Consider the following 26,817-nt stretch of genomic DNA (forward strand, 5'->3'; position numbering starts at 1 on the left):
GCATTAACTCAAGTTTTAAATGGAGTTGATAAGTGTGTGTGTGTGGGTAACACTGAAACACGTTACCTTGGCGCTGTCGAAGACCACGGTGCACTGAGGGTCTCTGGAGGTGGAGGGCGAGCTGGCCGGCTCCATCTCTGGAGCGATGAACACAACCTCCTCCTGCCCCCAGAAGTGGTACTGACAGAAGACAAAGTTGGACAGGTGGCGAGGCAGACCGTTGGCCTGGAGGATTTTCACCTGACATGGAGAAATGAGGAAATGCACTCACCTACACAGGTAATGATAAACAGCAAACACTGATTTATTCTGGGCTCTGAACTACGAAGCCAGTTCAACATACCCAGAGTATCTTCTCCTTATCTGGCTTAACTAACCCTAACAGACAAGATCACGCTAAGCGGTGCTACGACGCTGGTTATCAACACGGTAAATCAACCCAGGGCTTCTCTGTCTGGCTATGAGCGTGTTCACTAAAAAGGGGCGGGGTTTGCAGCATGTGACCAATCACAGACATGAACATGTCTACTGTCAGCAGAGCGGCACATCATACAAATCAAGAGCAAACTATAATATTAGACAAATACAAAGACGTTTAACACATAATCCAGACTAAAAGCAACACAGCTGAAGCTGCCAAATGCAGGAAGGAGAAAAAATGCAGATTTGTTAAATTAACAAATTTATAATATCACTGTCCCACCAAAAGCATGAGTAAATCTGACTGTAACTACTTTGTGTATTCTGTTCAATTAAAGGGACTGTTTGTAAGAATCAGAAATTGCTTGTTAACAGCGACACCTGTGTCCTGTTGCTCGCGCTTGTGCTCGCTCTACATAGACATGAACGAGCATCGCTCAAAACGGTGAGGCGACACACGTCAGCTAAAACCACAATATCACTCTATATTTCAGCTGTTTGGCAGTAATGTTAGCTGACCAGACGAAGGTCTCTCCTTGAATCAATGCTGATCCTAGTGTTAGCTTTTCCTGCTTCAACCTCCCGACCGCGGCCGGAGGGAACAGGGGAGACGCCGGAGTTTTGGTCGGAGACGATAACGTTTCTCTCTGCGGAGCCCCGTCACTTCACAAGACACTCTGTTGGTCTGGAGGAGCTGCAGCAGTTATTTCTGCACAAACGTCCACTGAACATTCACTAGATATTCTCAGAGCTAAACTAACTCTTCTGCAGTGTGGAGTGTGGAGTGTGCGCGCATGCACGTGAGAGGTGGAGCGAGCTGAGTGAAGGCAAGCAGGCAGAGGAGCAGAGGAGCAGAGACTCCGGTCCCTGGAGACCAAAGCTACGGTCTCCTCCGCATCCTCCGACCGCGGCCAACACTGTTTAACAGACTTCACTAGATACAACCAAGAGGTTTTGGTTGCTTCCGTGTAGTTTGTGTTGGAGTCTGAGTCTGAACAGCGTAGACACACACGAGCGCGCATGGGACACCGACCAGCAACGATTTATACGTGTAAGAAGTTACAAACAGTCCCTTTAAATACCTGACAAAGTTGCTTTAGAAATGTACTGGTCTGTTTTTTTTTAGCTAATTTTAGTTTGGCTCTCATCTAAAGTCAAGAAACATTTTTTTACACACAGGAAAAAGGTCAAATAGGTCAATATGTAAGAATTCGTGGCAAAGAGCTCCTGACTGTTATTTCATTTCATCATAAGAAAAACAGAAGGAACAGACAAAACAGGATATGAAACCGACCCAGAGTTAATTACACTCGTCACATTAAACAGTGCAGTGAGCGGGGAGAAAGTCACAACAGAGATAAGACACAACAATAAGTCCATTATTAATCTGGAACAATTTTCCCCACTGGCAACACCGTCAACACTCACTTATACTGAACAGCTACTGCATGTAGGATACGGACTTTTATGTCAGTGAGAGGAGGTATAGGACTGATTATCAGGTCCTGAATTGTCTTCCTGGATTTGACTCATTTATAACTAAATCACATGATAAACAAGCCTGTTGATGAAGCTACATTTCTCACCACACAGTCCAGGTTACGTTCCTGTAGATCTCTGTCTGTGTTGCTCAGCTGAGTGTCAACCTGTGCTGGACCTCCATCTTCAGAGCCCTCTGTACCTCGCCACACCTCCACATGCAACCGAGCTGCCACCTGACACACACACACACAAGCAGAGCAGCAGAGTTTCAAATCTATTCGGCACTTTCTCTTTCTTTCTTTTGTCTTTTCTAGGGTTTAGATTCGTTACGAGGAAATTAAGTTTTCTGGTTAGTGTTTCTTGATTAGTGAGGCTCATTATTAGTGAGTCCATAAAGATGGACTCATGTCGTTGTCACACTGAAGGCCTGAAAACAAAGTAAAACAAACAATACTTTGTTAAAATAGATTCCTAGATCATGCTACAAAATTGCGGATTTCTACTGTCATGTTGGTTCATTTGATTTTAGACAGAAACAACTTTGAAAATCTAATAACCTTGGTTGTTTACTTTTCACATTTTGTAACATTAAACAAGTTTTGGCCAATTGTAGCTCTGTTTTGGTCTCCAAAGTTCTGCATTCAAACCCACATTGACTTACTAATCTAACTCTTTACCCGCTTGCGGGGGGGGCAGCAGAAACAAACAGAACACTAACATTTCACATGGAGTGTGTATATATAAGAAGTGGACGTAGTCACCGTGACATCCCCCATTGGTTTGTGGACTGCTTTTTTGAAGACTCGAGTTCAGCGTTTTGGCCGTCGCCATCTTGTTTTTTTTGCAACCAGAAGTGACTCGAGAGGGAGGAGCTTAGTGCAACCGAACACTGAAAATTTATAAGCGACCAAAATGAAACTTTGATGAACTGAAAACACACTGTGAAAGGGTCAAAGTTGTAAGACGAAATCACGGACAACTCCCAGACCGGACAACGCCGTGGTAGCGACCTGTCAATCACAAGGTAGCCCCGCCCTAAAGCATCCCCTGCTTTATGGTCTATTTGACTATAATTTACTAAATGAACATCATGTTGTATTGAAGAAGATTTGAAGCTAGCGATTGAGACCATAAACTCATGTTTACAATGTTTACTGAGGTAATAAATCAAGTGAGAAGTGGACTCATTTTCTCATAGACTTCTATACAAACTTCAACATGGCTGCCGGGTCACAAACTTTCTCATTTTACAGCTAAACCGTGCACTACAAGATGATTCTGAAAACATCTAAGGAAAGAAATAAGCATTAACGTAACAGAATATTGATTCATATTTGATCAGCGCTGCCCTAGTTTGACCGTTTTTGGTCGGAGTTCGCGAATGATTAAAAGCCGGCTCTCATAGACTGCAGCTGGACAGCAGACCCTCAGATCAGCTCTGACTGCTTGTTTTCCTCCGGTCTGTGAAATCCTGCAGTAGCCGTTAGGAGCACCGGAGGACACAGAGACACATGATTTTTTCAGGTTACCTGTTTCATGAACTACTGTCAGGATTACAGTGACTGTTTTATAAAAATAAATATAATAATTATATATTTTTTAAATAATATTTGCTCCAATCTGCCTACTGCTGCTTTAATGTGCCTTAATGGACAACAGTTTTGCGCGTTTTATAAAAAGAACTTTTTTTAATCATATTTGCTCCAATCTCGCCTACTGATGCTTTAAGGGCCAGAAAACCAAAACAATGAGCTGACAGATGATAATTCTCTGCAAATTCGCTTCAAAAGAACAGGAGTATTTGAGCAAATAAACAATTATAGCAGGCTACGAGGAGTACTACAATTTACAGAGCTTATAACATTTATCTGAACTGTCTAACTCATCCACTGCTCCCAGTGGGCTCCTACCTCTCCGTTCTGGTTGATGATGGGCACTGCGTATTGCAGCTTGACGTCGTAGAACAGGCAGGCCAGGAAAACGTTGGCCACGCCGATCAGACTGTGGTTCTCCTGTTCATCGAAGAAACGGGTCGGCACGTTTGAAATAGGACCGCATCACCTGGGTTAGAGAGAAAGAGGAAGATGAAGAAATCACTTCTATTCACTGGGTCTTTGTGCAAATGTTAAACTGTATTAACTGTATGATTGTTTTTTTGGTGTAAATCTCAAATTATTTATCTTAAACAAACTGAGTTAAGTGTATTCGCCCATCTGCATATGCATTGCTCACTGTGCTTATTTTGTGCCCCGTCTTTTAAGCATTTAATCAATTAGGGACGCAAAATGGCATAAATCAAAGCAAGTCAGATGAATTCTGACAGATATCACCTAAATTATCTACACATACAAAACTGAATAAAACACTCTACAGATTATACTGGAATTAATTCCAATCTCTTATATCTTTTATTCACTCACAGGGTTGTCTTCATCGAAGTCCTTCCACTCCTGGTAGAGCTCCCTCATGTCCACCAGCCTGTTCTCCATCTTTTCCAGAGCCCAGATCTGCTTCCCTTTACTTTTACGGCGGACCTGGATGGCCGGCTCGCTCAAAACCGCATCACGCTACGGCGAGAGAGGGGGAGGGCGAGAGAAAACTGATTTATATTCATGTTGGCCTCAAAATCCGAGCAGAGGAACAGTATACTGTACATATTATATAATTTATATTATGGCATGCATTTTCCTAACCATACACTGGGGGCATTCCAGAGGTTTTTATTGTAGTTTGGCCACTGATTTGCCCCACTCTCCAGCACAGTCAACAGTTGGAGCCAGCAGCAGCAGTGGCTGTGAGAAGGCAGTTAAGGTACTCTGAAACCCCTCAACACCTGATTGCTTCTCAGAGTCAAAACTCAAATCTGACCACACAGGCGTGGTATTTAGATACAGCGTGATTTCCCTCCTGTACTCTACTACCTGAGCGTAGAGCTGTCGCGGTGAAGGAATCTCTCCTGCTGTGATAATGATTGGCTCAACAGCAGATTTGCGGTATTGTTGCCTTTTTTTTTCACATTACTTAATTTATCCTGATATTAATGCCGTATAAATAAGCTTTATTGTTAGGCCAGGGGTCAGCAACCTTTACTATCAAAAGAGCCATTTTAGGCTAAATCTGTCTGGAGCCGCAAAACATTTGAATATAATAAAGTCATAATATTACGAGAAAAAAGTTGTAATATTACGAAAATCAAGTCCGAACTTTACGAGAAATAAAGTTATGATATTATGAGAATAAAGTCATAACATTACGAGAAAAACATTTTAATAACACGTTAAAATGACTACTTTATAAAATTATGACTTTATTCTCATAATACGACTTTTTTCTCTTAAACTCATGACTTTATTCTCGAAATGTCAGATTTATTATTTTTCCTCAATGTGGCCCTAATACTCCATCGTACCATAGACCTACAACAATGATAAATAATAATGTAAACAAAAAACATTTTTTAAAATCCACACGGAGCTACTGGAGAGGAGCTAAAGAGACGCAAGTGGCTCCGGAGCCACAGGTTGCCGCTGAAACACGTATAGGGAGAGAGGACGTGTATTAGTGGTGCCTTCAAATGCGGTCGTGTTTACCGTGCTCACGAGAAGAGTCCATATGAACGCCTCCCTCTTGTGGTATTCACGACCTCGTAAGTGGAAAGTTTCTAAAAGCTCAGAGTTCACGACTTGTGATGTGTTTGTTGATGTTGTCAGAAATGGCGGAGGCCTTGGAGGTTAATTTGAATACATTGTAATTTTAGACGCATTTAGTTTTTCTTCGTAATTTTATAATATGTCTGAGGAAAATGTTGATATTCCCAACAGCCTCATCTTTTTCCTGTGTCTGCATTATGTTACCCACTTGCTAGCTTGCTAAATTGATAGCCTCTGTAGCTTCTAGAAGCGGACAGTAACGTTAATATTGCTGTTGCTTAGCAGCGGTGTTCTCACGACTTGAACGCCAAGCATATCGTGCACACGGCTTCTCATGTTGTAAACACAAGCTCAAATTTAATTTGAAGGCAGCATAATTTCTCCTCCATTGTTGTTGTTGTTTAGCACTTGTAGCCTACAAGTAGGTAGTGGCGGTTGGTCATTGTGTGGTCATTGCTGGCCTCCATTGTGATTGGACAGCTGGGTAAAAAGTGACAGTGATGGGAGCAGTGTTTTACCCCAAAGCTGAACACTTTTCAACTATCGGCGACTGTAAAAAAAACACCAAACGTGCAGCGCTCAGCACAGAATAGAAGCTCAGCGCCTCGTCACCCTGCTGGCATAGCGGTTCTGGCGGTTTGTTTGCTATCTCCTTTGGTTGGTTTGTCAATAGCGCGGTAATGTAATATTGTGGTTATTGTGACGGCCCTACCTGAGGAGATCATTATCTCAGATAATAATACTAAGTCTATAATCATAGACAAATCATAGAAAAAAGATGGTCTTTATGCCTTGCCAGACCTTGATTGAGAATCAGCACGTTTTTAAGTTTTCTGTCTCTACGTCTGTGGGTACGCTGCAAACAGGAACTGCTAATAGCTAATGCGGCATACTTACAAAATCAATATGAGATTTTAAACTTGCTTCATACAAGTACAACTTGTCAATCAAAGGGAGTGTTTGGTGCTTTGAAAACTTGTTCCTTGGCTGTTCTGTTGATTAAGTTTACTTACTTTGCCTCTCAGTAGACTCTCTCTCACACACACACACACACACACATTGACACACCCCCTACCTTCCTGTTGGCATCCAGGTTGGCAGCAGGTATCTGCAGAGTGACCAGGTACTCCGTCCTCTTGCTAAGCTCTTCAGCTATGAACCAGCCTCCTGTGCCAGCGTGTTGGCCCGTACTATCTGCTCCCTCAGGCGCCGCAGGCTGCGAGTCATCATTGCTTCTCTGAGCCATAAACACATAACAGGTTTTTACAAAAGCATTTATGAAATTGTATTCTCCTTCAAAGACTTAATTGCCAACAGGGGTCAGTAAAGGTTTCACATTCTCCTCACCCTGTCCTCGCTCCAGCGCCGCATACGCTTGTGGGAGATGGGAGACGTCACGGCAGCGGCCGCGCTGGCCGGCAGGCCCGTCGGGTCCAGGAGGTGGGAGGGTTTCTCAGGAGTGAGCCTTCGGCGGAGCTGCTGCAGCTCCTGCTCGTACATCTGCCTCTGCCGCTCCAGGGCGCAGCGCTTCTCCTCCTCGTGCTGCCTCTCCAGGGTCTGTAACACCGACTGCAAAGGGTCTGAGGAGGAGGAGCCGCAAGAGGATGGAGAGAGGAAGAGGAGGAGTGAGTGTGAAGAAGGTTTCTAATTTACTTTTCTTTCTTATCACATGAAAATTAGCATCTATGAGAACTGTTCATCCGTCGTTATTTAGTCGACCCCAATTGGAGCTGCTTCTGCTGGACTGCACTCGCTGTTGGTCCAATATTTACCTCATTATCTCTATTTTGGCAGGCAGAGTCTTCTGTCAGAGCACTACAGGCTTTACACAACCACAACGTTGTGGAAAATATAGATTATATGGTCAATATTGAACATGTGGACCCACATTGGAATCATTTGGGGTCTAAATATTTGGATTATTCATATTTGGATTATGCTGCATGGAAGCTGTAGCAGGAGCAGTGACTTGATGGACATCCTGTGCTAGCCCAGTTAACTTAAAAAATAAAGAGTCGTGGCTAGACGGTAACCCACGAATTGGGAAACTCTCGCGAGATGGTCAAGGTTAGGCATTGACCTCGAATGGTTGAGGTTAGGCATTGACCTGGAATGGTTGAGGTTAGCATTGACCTCAAATGGTTAAGGTTAGGCATTGACTCCAATGGTTGAGGTTAGGCATTGACCTCAAATGGTTGAGGTTAGGCATTGACCTCCAATGGTTGAGGTTAGGCATTGACCTTGAATGGTTGAGGTTAGGCATTGACCTTGAATGGTTGAGGTTAGGCATTGACCTCAAATGCTTGAGGTTAGGCATTGACCTCCAATGGTTGAGGTTAGGCATTGACCTTGAATGGTTGAGGTTAGGCATTGACCTTGAATGATTAAGGTTAGGCATTGACCTGGAATGGTTAAGGTTAGGCATTGACCTCAAATGGTTGAGGTTAGGCATTGACCTTGAATGGTTGAGGTTAGGCATTGACCTTGAATGGTTGAGGTTAGGCATTGACCTCAAATGGTTGAGGTTAGGCATTGACCTTGAATGGTTGAGGTTAGGCATTGACCTCAAATGGTTGAGGTAGGCATTGACCTCAAATGGTTGAGGTTATGCATTAACTTGGCGACTTTCGACTTTAGATTTAGCAACCTTTGGGAGCTGGTGTTACTACCTAATTTTAGCGGTGTAAGAAAAGATATCAAAAATATTGAACATTGCACATTACGTTTTGTGATACTGTATCAATTCTAAAAAACACTGTATTGATTTTTAATTAATAGTGTACATGCAAAGATTAACTCAGTCAATACTTATTAAATACTTACAATATTTAATTTGCAAAGAGATCTCAGTGTATGTGCCCTCTCAAAGCAGAGCTGTGACGTTGGATGTTAGAGGGACTGCGACAAATGCAAATGCAGATCTCACTGTTCTGATGGCACTAATAAAAAATACTTTTTCTGTCTTTTTCATACTATGATGGCATTCCTAAAATTAGATTTAAAAAGAAATTGCAAGGGTTTTGCGGTCGGATCATTTTTAAAATTTAGTGTACTCTTGCTGGTTTCTCAAAATTACCAACCCTAGCTTTAACGTCAAAAAATGACCAAAAAAAAAACAATGAGTCAGCCCTGTTAACAAGTATTGTGTGTGTTTTCCAAAGCCTAATATATCTTATTCCTCTGTGCCACTGAGCTCCATTGTTGTTTAACAACTATTAAAGCACACCAATGAGCCATGGCTGTAGACTCCTAGTCTGGTTAAAAAAAAAAAAAATGTTTGTGAGCCATTTTTAAAGATTAGAGTAACAAATGGGTTGGGGCTGAGTGCCAGGGTAAATTGTTAGTTTTGGTCTTTTGTTGACAGTCGTTATCCTTTAGTAACACAGAGCAGAGAAGTTTGTTTTGCTGCCCATGGCCACTTTCAATGACAAGTCCCACAGATATGGCATGATGTAGGCGGGGGGGAGGTCAGAAAAACACGAGGTGGATCGTCTCTGTTTACACATTTCCACTCCCACGTCGAGTATTTTTAGATCATGCAAACCATATCTAAACGTTTACAATATTTAGCATTTATCCTATCTGCTAGTCTGACTGTTAATAGAGTTTTAAAATGTTACAAAGGACTGGGACCAATCCACCCAAAGTCGATTCAAGTCCAATGTAACGTAAAATGTCTATATGTACACATTTAGGGGCTGTCAAAGTTAACGTAATAATAACAGGTAATAACACAAATTTGTTTTAACGCCACTAATTACCTTCAGCGCATTAATGCAACCTGTGAATTTTAGTTGGTAGCGGGCTCAGTTTTTAAAGCTAGAGTGAAGCTAAATAACGCTCCAAACTTACGGCAAATTTTGGCGAAGAAAAATGGCGTGGCCATTTTCAAAGGAAAACTGTCATTGTATAAAGAAAACACCTAAAGCTACAGTGAAGATACTCATATCATATGAAACTAAAGAACCTAAGGACATCTATTGGTACTAACCATGTCATATTAGCTTCTCAAGAAGTTAGCTAAATAACAATCCAAAGTTAGGCTAAATTTTGGTGAGGAAAAATTGTCATGGCCATTTTCAAAGGAGTCCCTTGACCTCTGACCTCCAGATATGTGAATGTAAATGGGTTCTATGGGTACCCCACGAGTCTCCACTTTACAGACATTGTGATAATCACATGCAGTTTTGTGCAAGTCAAATTTGCATAAAGCAGCATATTTGTCACTCCCATGTTGATAAGAGTATTACATACTTGACAAATCTCTCTTTAAGGTACATCTGAACAGATAAAAAAATGTGTGATTAATTTGCAAGTAAATATGGACAATAATATGATTAAATATTGTAATCGATTGACAGCTCTAGTACACATATTCATATCTTTTGAGAAAGAATTTCAGTTGGTATGACACGACGAGTGCAGTTAACTGTGTAAAACGCATGAGTAATGCACTGTCACTTTTATTTACCACAAACTGCCGTCACAGAAACATGCTGAGAGGACCTCCCTTAGCTAAAACACACCCCACATGTATTTTACTGCAGTCCATGTAAAATAAACACACAGTACGTTCCATCTCGTATCTTGACAAAGCGCACCTCTATCGCAATCTGACTCACCGTTGTTACCCATGCCTTTCATCATGACTTCAGCCTGAGCAAACTCGTAACCGAAGCTCAGCTCGCTCGACACGTCGCTGGACGCGTCGAAGTCCACCTCCAGCCGGTCGCTGCTCAAACACGCCTTCATTGCAGCACCGCCCTCGTCCTCCTCCTCGGCTCCTGTGTGGACATATGCCTCGGCAGATGATCCTGTGTGTGTCATAGGTAGGTAGGTAGGTGGTGGTTGGGTTGTATGTGAGAAGGGTTGAGTGACACAAAGGGGAAGAGTGATGTAGCGAAAAATAGGAAGAGACACAATGAGGAGGTTGTGAATAAAATATTAGTGTTATAGAAATAAAACACCACACAGATTCAAAGTCAACACTCTGTAGGTGAACATGACCTGAAGAAGTGGTTGTTTCCCCACAGGATCCGGTCACCGTGATGAAGCTGCACTGGACTGGTGACTGCAGCACCATTAACACACGTTTCTACAGGTGGAAAACAAAAAGATTTATACAACATGAGAAAACAGTGAGAGGAGAAAAGATGATCCTCTACACACTTGGGCCCTTCATTTCAACAGGAGGGTGCACGCTGCTGTAACTGAATACATTTTTCCTTACTGAATTGTGTCCTTAGCACGAAAACCTCAGGCAGGCATTGAATGCTCACTCAGATCTGTAGTCTTCTTATTTCCTGTTCTATTAGTCATAGAAAGATACTTCCTTATTTGGGGTGGCTGTGGCTCAGAGGGTAGAGCAAGTCGTCAAACAATCGATCCCGGCTGCTCCGGGTCACATGTCGATGTGTCCTTGAGCAAGACACTTAACCCCAAATGCTCCCGAAGGCTGAGCCATTCAGTGTGTGAATGAGTATTTAGATTTAGATGATGGGCAAAGTTGGCACTTTAGCAGCCTCTGCCATCAGTGTGTGAATGGGTGAATGCTGAACATGTAGTGTAAAGCGCTTGAGTGGTCGGAAGACTTAAAAAAGCTTGCCACTATAAATACAAGTCCATTTACAATTTATTTGCATATTTCATTTTTGCTTATTTTCTTCTTTTGGCTTCTTTCTATGAAAACAAATGGTTTTTGGAGTAAAAAAAGTGCTCAAAGTAAGGCTGCGTTCACATATTATCAGGCATTGCAATGAAAAGACCAGTCCTCCCATTAATTTCAATGTGGTAAGCTGTGGTAAGGTATAAGTTGGTAATGGAGCGGGGCTAGCCACAACAGCTAGCGTTAGCATCACATTTGGGGTCCGATTAGTTTAGGCATGTGTAGTTAAGGTTAGGCACTTAGACCATTCTCTGTCTGGACAGGTTTTTTGTTGTGTGGAGTGGACACAACGCTGTTTAAGGAGGAAACTCATTTGTCCTAATGACGAAGATGGAACACGGCAACACTGATAATTGGCCAGCGGACCCTGTGTGCATGGTGTCAATGCGGAAAATTCAAATTTTCTACACTTCCGCAAAATTTGAATGCGGATTTTCTGCATTACCGCCATCGCATATATTTGTACAGAAAGTCAAGGTCATATCGTCATATAGCTGTTATGACAAACAGTTGCCTACTCACACATCCGCAGGCACAGAGCAACATAAGCATGAGACTGAACCAAAATCATGAGCTAAAAAGGGAACTGCAGAGTCTGGTGATAATTCTCTGTGGGTAGGAAATTACTCAAGGAAATCGCAACTACTCAAAGACACCCTTTAAGAGCCTTGTGTTGTAAAGCAGAGTTTTTATCATCTATGCTAGGCATCCTGAGCAAAAACAACTGCTCACATGCAGCAGTGTATAATATCTGTTCAAAACTCTGAGAAAGCAATCGATTGATTCAAGTTGAGCATCATTACCGAGCGTTGCGGTGAGGACTGAGCACCACGCCGTTGCTCTCGGTGATGTCGATGACGCAGTGCTCGGCTTGGATGGCCATCCCGCCACAGCTGGATGTCCTGCGAGTTGGGCTGAGCCCCGCGCCGTGTGCTCCTTGGGACACAGGGGACACATGCGGATGACAAAACGGTCACCAAACTATGGAGCGACGTGTGCTCGTATTAATCTTCTGTGAGGCCCTGTGTGGTGTGTGTTTCCAGTTAAACATGCCCTGGACAAGTACCTTTCCAGCTAGTAGACCAGCAGCTCGTTGAGGGCGGGGTTCAGCGTTTCAGGTTGACCAGGAAGCACTTGTCACTCCACCACTCGGATTTCCGAGAAGACTGGAGGGAGATGCCAGGACTCTCCTAGCTTCCTCTGACGCTCCTACAGGAAACACATTTAATACATGGAATTTATTAATGGATATTTATATTCTTCAGCAGCTCTGATGAAAGAAATGGATGACCAGGGCTGGACAATGCGAAGGAGCTGAACTGAGAATGCTGTGAAAATAACCTCCACACTGAAAAACAGTCAGTTAAAGGGACTGTTTGTAACTTCTTACACGTATAAATCATTGCGGGTCGGTGTCCCATGCGCGCTCGTGTGTGTCTAAGCTCTAAGACTCCAACACAAACTACACGGAAGCACCAAAACCTCTTGGTTGTATCTAGTGAAGCCCGTCTGTTAAACAGTGTTGGTTTTGGTCTCCAGGACCGGAGTCTCTGCTGTACTCTGCTCCTCTGCCTGCCTGCCTTCACTCACACACCGCGCTCGTTCTTGCTCTTTCGCTCCACCTCTCACGTGCATGCGAGCACACTCCACACTGCAGGAGAGTTAGTTTAGCTCTGAGAATATCTAGTGAATGTACAGTGGACGTTTGTGCAAAAATAACTGCTGCAGCTCCTCCAGACCAAGAGAGGTTTCCCGTGTCTTGTGAAGTGACGGGGCTCAGAGGTTGTAGCAGGTTCAGGCTTAGAGCTAGAGTGAGATGTCATATGAAACTATAAAACCTAAAGAATCCATTAGTACCAACCAAGTCATGCTAGCTTCTCGAGAAGTTAGCTAAATAATGCTCCAAATTTACGGTAAATTTTAGCGAGGAAAAACTGTCATGGCCATTTTCAAAGGGGTCCCTTGACCTCTGACCTCCAGATATGTGAATGTAAATGGGTTCTATGGGTACCCACGAGTCTCCCCTTTACAGACGTACCCACTTTATGATAATCACATGCAGTTTGGGGCAAAAATTATTATTTTTTTAATGCAGTATAAATGTGTTATTTTCTCCTATTCTAAAAATGGTGTGGGTGACTATTTCTTCATACTGGGGTCCCTAAATATTCTTGAATTACATAAATTGAGTATCACTGTAAAGCTGAGACTCTTGTGGATCCAATGAGCCCAACTGCATTCATGTGTGATGATGTTAGTCCCCATAGGAGACATTTCATTGTAGTGAGATCATTTTTTGAAACGTGACCTCATTGTATAAAATGACCTGTGGTGACCTCTAGGATAATCACAGCCTCATGAAACTTTACAGCCACAAACTAAAGACCTAGAGCATTCAGAGGATGGATGGATCAAACTAGAGACCTAGAGCATTCAGAGGATGGATGGATCAAACTAGAGACCTAGAGCATTCAGAGGATGGATGGATCAAACTAGAGACCTAGAGCATTCAGAGGATGGATGGATCAAACTAGAGACCTAGAGCATTCAGAGGATGGATGGATCAAACTAGAGACCTAGAGCATTCAGAGGATGGATGGATCAGACTAGAGACTTAGAGCATTCAGAGGATGGATGGATCAAACTAGAGACCTAGAGCATTCAGAGGATGGACGGCTTTCCTAGCTAGATTGACAATAAGGGGGTTTCTGAGCAGTTTACAAAACAGAAGTACTCGCCATCCAATCGCTGAACCATGCAATTCTTGCTGAAATCTCCAAATGCCAAAAGTTTTTGATACCAAATCACAGCATGGATTTTTCTATGGTGTTCCTCGAGGTCTTGGTGTCTTAATTCGGTATTTTGGAGAGATTATTGATCATTTTTTATCAATTCTGGACTGGTAAAAAATGGTTAAATTTAGCACCAAATCTGTATAACAAATGGTATCAACCCCAAAAATTGCTGTAACAACTTATGAGACATAATAGAGCATGGGGATGACCATCATATACTTCTATTATCATGTTCTAAGCCCTTATACACTTGCTGTTGTTGCAACAGGCTGCACAGTGGTGAAGTGTTTAGCACTGTTGCCTCAAAGCAACAGGGTCACAGGTTCGAATCCTGCTTGGGGCCCTTCTTGGTGGAGTTTGCATGTTCTCCCCGTGTTAGCGTGGGTTTTCTCCAGGTGCTAAGGTTTCTTCCCACAGTCCAAAGACATGCAGGTTAGGTTCATTGTTGACTCTAAAGCCGTGGGCACACTGCCTGCATGAGGCTCGCGTGACAGCAGCGTCACGTGGTGGCTGCGTGATACACACCTAGCGCGTTCACACTAGACGCGAGTTAGCTGCCTGTCGGGAGCGTGTCTGCTACCTGTCAGTTGTGTTTCTGCTGTTGCTGACAGCCCTTTCTTTCTACATAGAGTTTGCCTTTTAATGGCCATTTAACTTCATGATAAATATAATTTATATTTATTTTAGACAGAGAAAGGTTCAGAAACGTGTGGTAATTAGTAAATAATAGTAATAATCCACAATTAAAACTCCGTACTGTATTCATTTATGATGCTTTCCAAGTCACTGCTTGTTCCACATCACTGTCTGGCACATATTTCAGAATAAAAGCCTTGTGTTAACAAATGAAGGAATTCTGTGCAAAGAAAACCCGCTTTAGGGCTTTTATTTCGAAATGAAAGCAGGAAGTGTTGATTTAAACCCCAAACTTTATACATTTTTTGAGCTCCCAAAGTGACTGCGTGTTCCACATCACTGACTGCTCATATTTCAGAATAAAAGCCTTGTGTTAACAAATGAAGGGATTCTGTCTATAGAAAAAAAATGCCTGAGGGCTTTTATTTTGAAATGAAAGCAGGAAGTGTTGATTTAAAAACAAGTTTACTTAACTTTACTTTTTTTTCATCTCCGTAACATATTCTACAGATAAACCTCGAAACTGTAGTAAAGTCTTGCTGGTATGAAGTTAATATACAGTCACTAGATCACCTTCACTGTCTGTGACATATTCTACAGATGTCCAGACATGTAAACTGTATTATGTTGCTGATATGATGTCCATATACTGTCAATAGATCACCTTCACTGTCTGTTGCTGCTGGGACACGCAGCTGAGACGCGAGGGGCTCGCGTGTAAAATAGGCGACCCTTCTATTCTATAAAATAGACTCTAACCTGTTAACATGGACGCCGAAATAAAAAACAACACGCCACGCGAGACTCACGCGAGCCTCATGCGGGCAGTGTGTCCACCACTTAAGGCCCTGTTCACACCTGGTATTAGCATGCATCCTCAGTGATCGGATCACAAGTGGACAGCTTTAAGTACAGGTGTGAACGCACTCAAGACGCAGTGAGGACGCATTGAGATCGGATCTTCCAGACCACATTCAGAGGTGGTCTGGGCCACATATGATCACATTCTTTTAGCGGTGTGTACGCGAATGCGTCCTGGGCCACATTAAGGACCCGCCTACCCATCTGATGTCCAGCTGGGATCCGCGAGATCAACGCGCCTCTCAGGTGAATAAACAGGCAGACATGGGCGCTTGTCAGCCAGGAAACGGTCTCTGTGCTCTACTGTATGTAGACTAGACACGCAAAGTGCATTATTATCATACTGTCGGAGATGTGTCGGTGTTTTTTTTTCGCTGCTTTGCGCGGAGCTGACACCCGACCACCCGCCTGTTCTCTGTCCTCCCAGGCTCTATGGAGCGCTGTACACTGCTGTTGTATAATACAATACCCTTTTATTTTGATGTTAATACAATGTACCAGAATTCAGGAATATGTAGGATATTACTACTGACATTAATGTAATATTACGTCACAACGGCTGCTGTATTAGCCGTGTGTTTACTACTACTACTACTACTAATAATAATAATAATAATAAATTGGACTTATATAGCGCCTTTCAGAAACCCAAGGACGCTTAACTACGTGTTCATTTGCATATGGGGAGAGGAAGTGAGATCGGATCAAAAGTGGCCACTGAAGACGCATGTGGAGACGCATTTAATGCCAGGTATGAACAGACATACTCAAAGCTGTCCACTTGTGATCTGATCACTGAGGACGCATGTTAATACCAGGTGTGAACAGGGCCTAAATGTCCCATAGGTGTGAATGGTTGTCTGTCTCTATGTGTCAGCCCTGTGATAGTCTGGCGACCTGTCCAGGGTGTACCCCGCCTTCGTCCAATGTCAGATGGGATCGCCCCTCCCCCCCCGCGACCCCGAATGGGATAAGCGGTTATGGATAATGAATGAATGAATGAATGTTGTTGCAGAAACGGACATCGAACTGAATTGCCAGATGGGATTACATCTCCCTCAATACTTGACCAATTTAAAAAATTGTTGTCCATATTACGGTCACTTAGACAGAAAAACCTGGGACAATAGGGTTGAAATAGGTTGAAAAATGTCGAAGTTACTCTTTAAACTTGAATTAAGTCACACCAAATGAACAGAAAACTAATCAATCGGCGGTGACTCACATTGTAATTGCATCTCGTCAGTTTGATTAAACGTGTCTGTTGCACTAGTTTGAGTGCAAGAAATCGACAGAAAAGTTAATGAAGTTCTGTTGAAGTATAACGAGAATAAGTTTTATTATTGATCTCTACAAGGGCAAACACTGCTGTAGAGAGTGAATGTGTGTGTGTGTGTTACCTGTGCAATAGCCTCAGTGTTCCTGAGTTTTTGCTCCCAGGTGACGGTCATTTCTTGGATCAGTTTCTCAGACTCCTCCAGCCTGTCCTTCAGCTCGGGGGCCTTCATAGACTGAGAGGGGACAGAAGCCGCATTACACTCTGCACAAATGATTCAATATTCACAACACTACTTCAATCAGTGCAGGCTGCGGTGATCTGAAACCTCGGCCTCGGTGAGCATCTCCTTCAGTTTCTCCACTTCCTCCCGGAGTTCTCGGATGATCCTGGCGTTGGGGTCTTCGTTGACGACGGCGTGGTTGACGATGCTCTTGGCCCTGTCGGCATAACGCAGAGTGGACAGCGTCTCATCGTAGTTGTCCGCGGAGGGGCTGATGGTGGCGACCATGGCCGTGCGGCTGTTCCCTCCCAGGCTGTCCTGCAGGGTAAAAAACAATTCCAAACCTTTGAGTGGACAAAAAAAACACAGCACTGTGCAAAAAATTAAGAAAATCTACTTCAGAGAAAGAATTACTAAACGCGTGACTGATTTATGCAAGTTTTAGAAAGCTACATTTAACACAATTATATTTAAAAGGAGCCAAATTAAAGACTAATTTAAAAAACCCAAATTAAAGACTCAAAGCTGACAAAAGGAGCCTTTTTCCAACCGAGCAGAGCTAATGAAAATAACCAGCAGAGCCTTAAAACTTAATGGGTAAAAATAACAAAAAGAAAGCACACCAGCGAGTGAATTACTCAGAGACTTTAAAGTCCAGTTTCTTTAGATTTAAAAAAATGCATATTGTACTAGCACCCTGTTGTGTGGGAATGAAGTGCAAAGGGACAGAAGCTGGAGACCACAGATATAAAACAGTATGGTATTGTTAGCCCGTATGAACGCCCCCCCCCCCCCCCATGTCGTACTCGCAACCTCGTAAGTGGAAAGTTTCTGAAAGTTCAGAGTTCACGAGTTGTGATGTGTTTGTTGATGTTGTCAGAAATGGCGGAGGCCTTGGAAGTAATTTTTCAGTATATAATAAGTTAATATATTGTAATTTTAGTCACATATTGTTTTTTCTTCATAATTGTATAATATGTCTGAAGAAAATGTTGATATTCCCAACGACCTCATCTTTTTCCTTTATCATTATGCCTTTGCATTTCCTGCATTATGTTACCTGATTGCTAGCTTGCTAAATTGTTAGCCTCTGTGGCTTCTATACGCCGACAGTAATGTTAATATTGCCGTTGCTCAGCAGCGGTGTTCTCACGACTTAAAGCAGAAGTAGGCGAGATTGTAGGAAATATGATTAAAAATATATATTTTATGAAACGGTCGCTATATCGCCAATATAAATAACTTAACCAAGTAAGCATAGCTAAAAATTAAAACAACTGGTTTGCTGGTTGTGACTTATCTGTTTAGCCAACAGACCAATGTTGAAGAAAGCTAGCAATCAGCACTAACTTTGACTTAGAACTCCGCTGGTCCGTTGCTTGGTAGCTAACGGTAAAGTTACCTCGTTCGCTAACTTTTTGTAGTTTTAGTTGACCCATAAGTAAAAAAATATATCTCTCTTCTACTCTGTACGGACGTGTGGACAGCGATGCCCGCCTCTCTGGTGTCTTTGGTCCTTTTGGTGAAGCAGTTAGGTGCTGAACAGCTGACAACCAGTTGCTGCCCATAGGTGGTGATTGTAGACAATACCCAGGTAAGATGGAGGACGGTTGTCCCATTAGTTATGACGTAAAGTCACAGCTACTGTTTTTCTTCTATATATATATATATATATATATATATATAAATCAAGCTGTTTGTCTGTAGTGGAATCTGTATTTTTCTCGGTGTACCTTGAGCAGCCAGGTGAGCACAGAGTCTCTGTAGGGAACAAACTTGCTCCTGTTCTTCCCTGCTCCCTGGTCAGCCAAGGCAGAGATAACTAAACCCAGAGTACTGAGGGACCTGGAGGGGAAGGACACAGAGAGGGAGAGGGGGGGAAGACAAGAGAGAGGAGGGAGGGAAGTATTTATGAGACAGAGAAGAACCAAATCGTCATGGCCTCGGTGCAGTAGAAACAGACCAAAATCAAAAAGTGAGTGTAGACAGAAAACAAACACAGTACCAGCCAGAAGGCCCCTTTGAGGAACACAGCTTGGTCACTTAATATAGAAGAAGGGGTTACGAGTCTTTAGTGTGGTGTTATATATCTATTTTCTGTTGACTCACTTATTGATGTTGCTGCCTTCTTTCAGACGTTCCCCCGCCGCTCCTGTCTTCGCCGCCCGCTCGCTGCCGGCCAGATCCACCAGACTCAGCTTGCTCACCTTCTCTCCACTCGTCTGGAGCGGCGGACACAGAAAACATTGCGGAGAGAAACTTTACCAAAGGCCAGTTACAAATCTGGAGATTTATAGATGATCTTAAAAGGGATAGTTTAGATGTTTTGAAGTGGGGTTGTATGAGGTACTTCTCCATAGACAGTGTATTACCTACAGTAGATGACGGTCGACACGCCCCCCCAGTGTGGAGAAACAGACAGGGGGTTCCAGCACTGGAGCAAAGCAAATGTACTGGTGTGGACGGGGGCAGCAGCAAAAGGTATTATAGCCACCTAAAAAAATCAATAGCAGTTTAAGTGTACGCTATATTTAGAATATTTTCACTGCTATATCTCGCCATCAGAGAGTCCTTTTTGACGAAGAACTGAAGCCGTTATCTATGCTCTCTGCAAAGTCACCAGACTCCTTTGACAAAAACACAAATTTAAACTTGTAGAACACAGGAGCTGCTGCTCTACCGCTGCCTCAATCGGTTAGTTTGGTCGTGTTACTCTGTGACTTTGATGAATCTGAATTTACTCCTTAAAACACCAGTCACACAATAACACAAACAAACTAACCAATAGTGGCAGCGGTAGACCAGCGACTCCTGTGTTCTGCGTAGTAAAATTACTGTTTTTTTTCAAAGTAATCTGGTGGTTTTGAAGAGAGCGTAGATAACTGCTTCAGTTCCCCGTCGGAAAAGGACCGTCTGATGGCGAGGTAAAGCGGTGAAAATATTCTAAATATAACGTACTATAGTGTAAATTGATATTGATTTTTTTTAGGTGGCTAAAATATGTTTTGCTGCTGGGTTTTTTTGCCCCGTCTACAGCAGTACATTGCTTTGCTCCTGTGCTGGTACTCCTGTCTGTTTCTCCACACTGGGGTCGTGCCGACCGTCATCTACTGTAGGTAATAACACTGACTATGGAGAAGTACCTCATACAATCCCACTTCAAAAAATCCATACTATCCCTTTAAGAGATTCTTGGCTCATGCATTCATTAGGCATTGCTGTAGAAAAGCTGACCAAATGGTAAAAAAAAACACTACGTAATAGTGCTGACTTGACTATGACTTGCCCCAAACTGCATGTGATTATCATAAAGTGGGCATGTCTGTAAAGGGGAGACTCGTGGGTACCCATAGAACCCATTTACATTCACACATCTGGAGGTCAGAGGTCAAGGGACCCCTTTGAAAATTGCCATGCCAGTTTTTCCTCGCCAAAATTTAGCGCAAGTTTGGAATATTATTTAGCCTCCTTCGCGACAAGCTAGTACGACATGGTTGGTACCGATGGATCGTAAAATCGCAAATTGCGTTGATGCGTTAAAGAAATGAGTGGCGTTAAAACAAATTTCCGTTAACGCGTTATCTTTGACAGCCCAAGTTGTGGACTGTTGTTTTGGACAAAGAAAGCAACTTGCCTTGTTGCCTGGGGTTCTGCTAATATGTGAGGGGCCTCAACAGCAACATACAGTATCATTTACACAGGCATGTTGATAATAGATGCTGTCAAAACATGTTGTATGTAAAAGGATCATTTTGGAAAGGAAAAGGGATTATTTTAATCCTTTTAGGCGTCAATAGCTGATGCTGTGTGTGTGTGTGTGTGTGTGTGTGTGTGTGTGTGTGTGTGTGTTTGACTGTGTCTTACCTCAGACCGTAGGTCCATGAGTGTGTGTGTGAGGATGATGTTGAACACAGCGTGGGATCTGCTGCTCTCTTCATTCATATTCGTGGCTGCCACCGTGCGAGATTTATTTCCCTCTGACATCAGAGACTCTATGTCCTGTCAGAGACACGGACGCCACAAAAAAAACACATGTCTCGTCTGCACCCGTACATACAAAAATAACTTGTTTCCCACGGCAACACGATGTCACGAAAACAGAAAGAAATCAGAGCAGAAATGAGTTGATAAAGTACCTTGTAGCAAGCCACAGCCAGGCGAGACAGGCCGTCAACATAAGGCCCCATAACTTTGTGCTCCCTCACTCTCAGCGCTTGTCGGTTTCTACGGAGAGGAGACGGTTATTAATCCCACGTCCTTCAGTCATTCACGGGCCATGCTAATGTATGCGACTCCCTGTTTTAAGAGTCAACAAGACCAAACAGTTCCTCACCCCTTGGGGTCGAGCAGGTCTCGGACCTTCTCGTTGTAAATCTCCATGTAGGAGACCTCCACTGTGAAGCTCTCCCCCTCCCGGGCCTCCTGCACAGTCCTGCTGAACAGGGAGCTGCTGAGCCGAGGGATCAGACCGGGCTGCTCCGCCGAGCCCATCATGGTGTACGACTTCCCAGAGCCTGGTGAGACACAGCTGGAGTTTACAAATCCAAACATATCAAGCAGAAAAAGAACCAAGCAGTGTTAAAGGGCAAATAGGAAGGAAGAGAGGAGGACATAGAGTCAGATTTGATTCGATTGGCTCAGGAAGTCCATAAACACGATATAATGAGTCATAAGCTGCTCACGGGTCCTATTTAACAACAGTAAAAACTAGAACATATACTAAACAAGAAAAAGGAAATTCAGAAAAATGGTCTTATGTGCATGCTTCTCTGTCAGGACATAACAGATTTGTGGAAGCAAGTGAGAGATAAAAAAGGCTCAATCGTATACACTCTAAGAAAAGTCCGTAGAAATACAGGCCAATGTACCGTGATAATATGAAGGAATTTTCTGTACCGATTTTTCACAGGAGTTTTTTTCCGTATTTTTAAATACGCATTGCATTGTGGGAACAACAACCTCCGCTAGCGCGAAAGATGGAAGAGGCAGAGACCATCACACACGGCAAAGTTTAGATTTCTCACACCTCTGTGGTAAAAAATCAACAATTAATGTCTAACCAAAATGCTTTATGTTCAGGACTTAACGTTAGCTCGGTATCGTTTTAGTTGGAAAGCTGTTTTGTTGTTTAGTTCAGCTGTTGTCGACCGTTAACGTTACCAGATACGCCAGGAATATTTTGCTGACTCATTTTGAGACTAACACAAGTTTGATATTGTAGTTTACGTTTTAGTAATGTTTATATTTTAGACTTCAGTGGACGTCAGGTAGAGTTAGCCCCAGTTTTAGTCTCAGGTGATCCACAGAGACTGATAGCTAACGTACAAACGCTAGCGTTAGCTTCTGTTTTCCCTCCAGCATGTAAAGGTTGGGCCTGTTATTTGGCTAGGTACGGAGGATATACTGTGAATATACAGAATTTTCCGTTTTAGGATTAACAGAAACTTAACAGAAAATGTCCAGGTAATATTTTGTGCCAGGACATCATCTGTTTTTCTACGGATTTTTTTCTTAAGAGTGTAGTCAGGGCCGGCTTAAGACATACAGTAGGCCATATAGGCAGTCGCCTAGGGTGCCACCTTTTGGGGGGCGCTGGTCGCCCTGTAAATAAAATAAAATAAAAAAAAGTTTAAAACAAAATGCCGGTGGGCGCCCTTCCTCATTTTCTGCATTGAGGTAACGAATAAACAAATAAAGAAAGAAAGAAAGAAATAGACTTTTCACCCCCGTTGACTAAATTGACTAAACACTTTAAAGCCAAAACTATCAGGGACCAATTGTTTATTTAAATTATAATAAATACAGTTATTTGAGGCTTCCAATCTGAATTTTGCCAAGGGGCACCAAAAGGTCTAGAGCCGGCCCTGCGTATAGTAAATTAATACAGATCTGGAGAGCCCTGCTAATGATTCTGAAAAAAAAAAGCTGTACGCATGAATATAAATAAACAGATGAACCACAACATCTCTATAAAAATTCAAAAAGGATGAATAAACACTCTAGGGCAGGGGTCAGCAACCTTTACTATCAAACAAAATTGTGATGAAGGTAACACAGTTTATAGTCTAAGTATATAGTATATAAGTCTAATGTAGTGAGAGCCAAAGAGCAAATGTACTACGGATTATTAGGGTCACATTAAGGGAAAAAAATCGGAGATTTCTAGAATAAAGTCATAACTTTACGAAAAAAAGTCGTAATATTACGAGAATAAAGTCATAACTTTACGAGAAAAAAAGTAACTAACACGTAAAATTACTACTTTATAATATTATGACTTTATTCTCGAAATCTCAGATTTATTTTTTTTCCTGAATTTGGCCCTAATACTCCGTCGTACCGTCGTATCATAGACCTACAACAATGATAAATAAAAATGAAAATGTAAACAAAACAACAGTTATTCATTTCCACAATTTTTTTTTAAAAATCCACAGGGAGCCACTGGAGAGGAGCTAAAGAGACACATTTGGCTCCGGAGCCGCAGGTTGCTGACCCCTGCTCTAGGATGAGACTGAAAAATATGTGTCTCAGCAGCAGACGTGTATAAGTCTGATGTTTGCAGGTTTAAATGTTACCTGTCTGTCCGTAAGCAAAGATGCAGGCGTTGTAGCCCATGAAGGCGTTGTCCAGCAGACTCTCCCCAAGGCACTGGAACACGACATCCTGACCTGCACACACATCAGAAAACACACTTTAACATCTCAAAGTACAGACTGCAACATTAACTAGACTTCCAAGTAGGGCTGTCAAAGTTAACCTGTTTTAATGCCACTAATTTCTTAAACGCATTAATGCAACTGCGATTTTTAGGTTGTAGCGGGCTCAGTTTTACAGCTAGAGCGAAGATACTGGTATCATATGAAACTAAAAAAAAACAGGAATCCATTGGTACCAACCATGTCATACTAGCTTGTTGGGAAGGAGGCTAAATAACGCTCCAAACTGTCATGGCCATTCTCAAAGGGGTCCCTTAAAGCACTCAACAGCGTGGCGCTACTAAACCTGAGGGGACCCTATTTTTCCCTGATAATGCGACACTGTGAACAACAAACCTGCGTTTAAATCAACAGGAGGAGAGTTAGTAACGTTAGCTGTTAGCAGCCGGTGGGCAGCACAGTCCTGACTGGCTAAATAGCGGAGCTACTAACGTTAACGGAGGTGCCATTGAGTTATTATTATGAGGCGGTCAAAGTCTGCGCAAGAAACATGACTATTGGACGAAGGTAAATTACAAGGTTATCATGATGTGTTCAAAATTTATCTCGTAAAATTATTTCTTTTGTGAGAAACTTTAATAAATCCAGTTGTTTGAAGGAGATGTTTTCACATCAATATAAAATAGATATTAGGGAGGGAATTATGACTTGTTTAACTTCCTAACACTAGCTCTAAGCAGCTTGCCAAGATTTCTTTTAATCAAAGCAAATATTTGAATAATCATAATCATTTGAATTGTGTGTTTTTATGCAAATAACCACTATAGATGACTATAACAAAGTACAGAACAGTACTGTGTACACTACCCTCAACCAAGGTGTAATTCGAACACTGTAATTTACCATGTATGTAATGTACTGTATATATTTTTTTAATGTCAAATATATCGAACATTGAATGACATCAGATCTAAAATGTTATTCCTTCATTTAGCACGGAGATTTCAAAAGTGGCAGATAAAATTTCTGATTAGCAGACAAAAATAAATACTTGTCTGCCACAGTGGCAGGAAGTAAAAAAAGTTAATTTCAGACCCTGCTCACAGCACAGAGTAGACAAACATGGTGAGCATTTTGTTCGGAATCAATTCATCTGACACAGGCTGCTGAATTATTAATACCCCTCACATTGTTAGGACCCCCCCCCCCCATTACTTGGACTCCATAAATAGTGCAGAATATCAGGAAACGTTGTCAGGAGATAAGTTTAAGAAATGAGTCACCGAGCAGTGAAGTTACACACGAGCTAAAAACAGAACCAAGTAGCCACCGTGGAAATGTACCAACCTGCAAACTTGTCGTCTTCAGATTCATCAATTGACCAGAAGCAGTGGTCGTAGGCAAACACCTGAAGAGAGCGCACAGAATAGAAGAGAGTGGATTTCAATTTCATTTCATTTGAGCATGTGAATATGATATAATCTAATTTAGTTTAATTTAATAACTCACCTTTGGCTGATTTCTGAGGGCAACAGAGAGAAGAAAAAAAAAATATCTGTTAACAATTGGTGTTAAAAATAAACCATATTGTAAAAAGTGAGATTTACATGTCTTTTATATATTATAAAGCAGGTTTAAGTGCTATATAAATACTGTGAAAGTATCAAAACACTCAATCCATGGAGAAATACACACAGTCTGTATTCAGAAACTGTGCGTTTGAAACAAGTCGTTAGGATTTCTGTCCATTTGTGATGTCACAAATATACAATATTTAGTCCATTTCACATACATACTAAATGTGTCCCAGTTTATTTCCTGTTGCAGTGTATGTGAATGACATCAGCTTACGGGATGTAAACATGGACCCGAACTGTTTCTTAGCAACGTAATTCCATTGCCATTCCGTTAAAATGCGCTAAAACGGAGCGTTTCAGACAGAGCATGAATACAGGTACATTCAGACAGACATGATGAGAAAAATAATGTGTTTTTTTTAACATTACAGCATGTAAACATGTTCTAGTAGAAACACAAAATACTAGCATGAACCTGAAAATGAGCATGATATGTCCCCTTTAAATTTCGCTGCCAGTTTATCACAGGCATGTCGATTTACACACCAGAGGAAACATATCGCCATGGCAAGAACATGTGAAAATATGTATCACATTGCAACACTAGCAACATTCATCTCACATTTTGGTCCTGGTAAGAAGCACTTTTCAAAGCAAAGCAAAGGATAATGTGCAGAGAAAGCCAGAGCCCTGAGGCCTTTATAATATTAAAGAGAACCTATTATTCTTTTGTGCTTTTTCCCCTTTCCTTTAGTGTGTTATATAGTTTTTTTGTGCATGTAAAAGGTCTGCAAAGTTACAAAGCCCAAAATAGGGATGCACCGATATCGATACCGGATCGGGTATCGGGCCGCTACTGACACAAATAGCTGGATCGGGTAGCTGGTATAAACATGGCTATAATACAAATATATTATTATGTCTACTTTTCAGATTCATATCAATTTTGTGCTTCTTTTTCTTGTGAAATACTTAATAGTTCCCTGCCTCTAGTCTAGATATCCTCTTATAATTAATTAAATGAGGCAAACTGAGAGGAGAAAAACTGGTTGAACTGTTAACCACTCTGCATAGGCCGCATGTCACGACGGCTGTGAGTAGGCGTCGCTCTTCATTAGGGATACACCGACTGTTAAATGCCGGGCCTATACAGATACCGATGATTAAAATAACAATTTGGCCGATAGCTGATGCCGATGTTTTTGTTTGTTTTGCTTTTGCTGTTATTTATTCCCCTTTTGTGCCAAGGAAACAAAGACCTCTTCATTATAAAAGAAAATAACTGAGCGGTTTTAAGGTCATTCAGCATTTCATTACTCTGTCTTTGAATGAGCACAAATTCAATCATACACATTTACACATTTTTTTCACATGAAAAAGATTCTTTTTGAAATTTTTAATAACTAACAACATTTAGCCGACGCAAAATTGATGCGACACAGCCGATAAAATCATCGACCACTGCCATCGGCGAATGTCATCTTATTTACCGATGGCAGTCAACAAGGTGAATATCAGCCGACACCAATTTTCGTCCGATAAATCTGTGCATCCATACTTTTCATTAGATAAA

At 42.0% G+C, this 26,817-nt stretch overlaps 1 protein-coding gene across 1 annotated transcript in view; it reads right to left on the reverse strand.

Moving 5' to 3' along the window:
- The window catches only part of LOC119477419 (kinesin-like protein KIF13B), a 59,572-nt gene that overhangs the window by 23,185 nt on the left and 9,570 nt on the right, over positions 1-26,817 (reverse strand). The window contains 25 exon segments of the mRNA XM_037751512.1: positions 67-240; positions 2,007-2,135; positions 3,813-3,929; positions 3,931-3,963; positions 4,323-4,469; positions 6,628-6,713; positions 6,716-6,789; positions 6,889-7,132; positions 10,175-10,366; positions 10,555-10,646; positions 12,021-12,103; positions 12,105-12,153; positions 12,284-12,330; positions 12,333-12,407; positions 12,409-12,426; positions 16,910-17,020; positions 17,114-17,326; positions 18,742-18,853; positions 19,118-19,230; positions 20,873-21,007; positions 21,145-21,232; positions 21,342-21,522; positions 23,587-23,679; positions 25,015-25,075; positions 25,177-25,189. Coding sequence (XP_037607440.1) covers positions 67-240; positions 2,007-2,135; positions 3,813-3,929; positions 3,931-3,963; positions 4,323-4,469; positions 6,628-6,713; positions 6,716-6,789; positions 6,889-7,132; positions 10,175-10,366; positions 10,555-10,646; positions 12,021-12,103; positions 12,105-12,153; positions 12,284-12,330; positions 12,333-12,407; positions 12,409-12,426; positions 16,910-17,020; positions 17,114-17,326; positions 18,742-18,853; positions 19,118-19,230; positions 20,873-21,007; positions 21,145-21,232; positions 21,342-21,522; positions 23,587-23,679; positions 25,015-25,075; positions 25,177-25,189 — 2,680 coding nt within the window.

Source organism: Sebastes umbrosus, chromosome 18, assembly GCF_015220745.1.
Source record: "Sebastes umbrosus isolate fSebUmb1 chromosome 18, fSebUmb1.pri, whole genome shotgun sequence".
Taxonomy (NCBI): Eukaryota; Metazoa; Chordata; class Actinopteri; order Perciformes; family Sebastidae; genus Sebastes; species Sebastes umbrosus.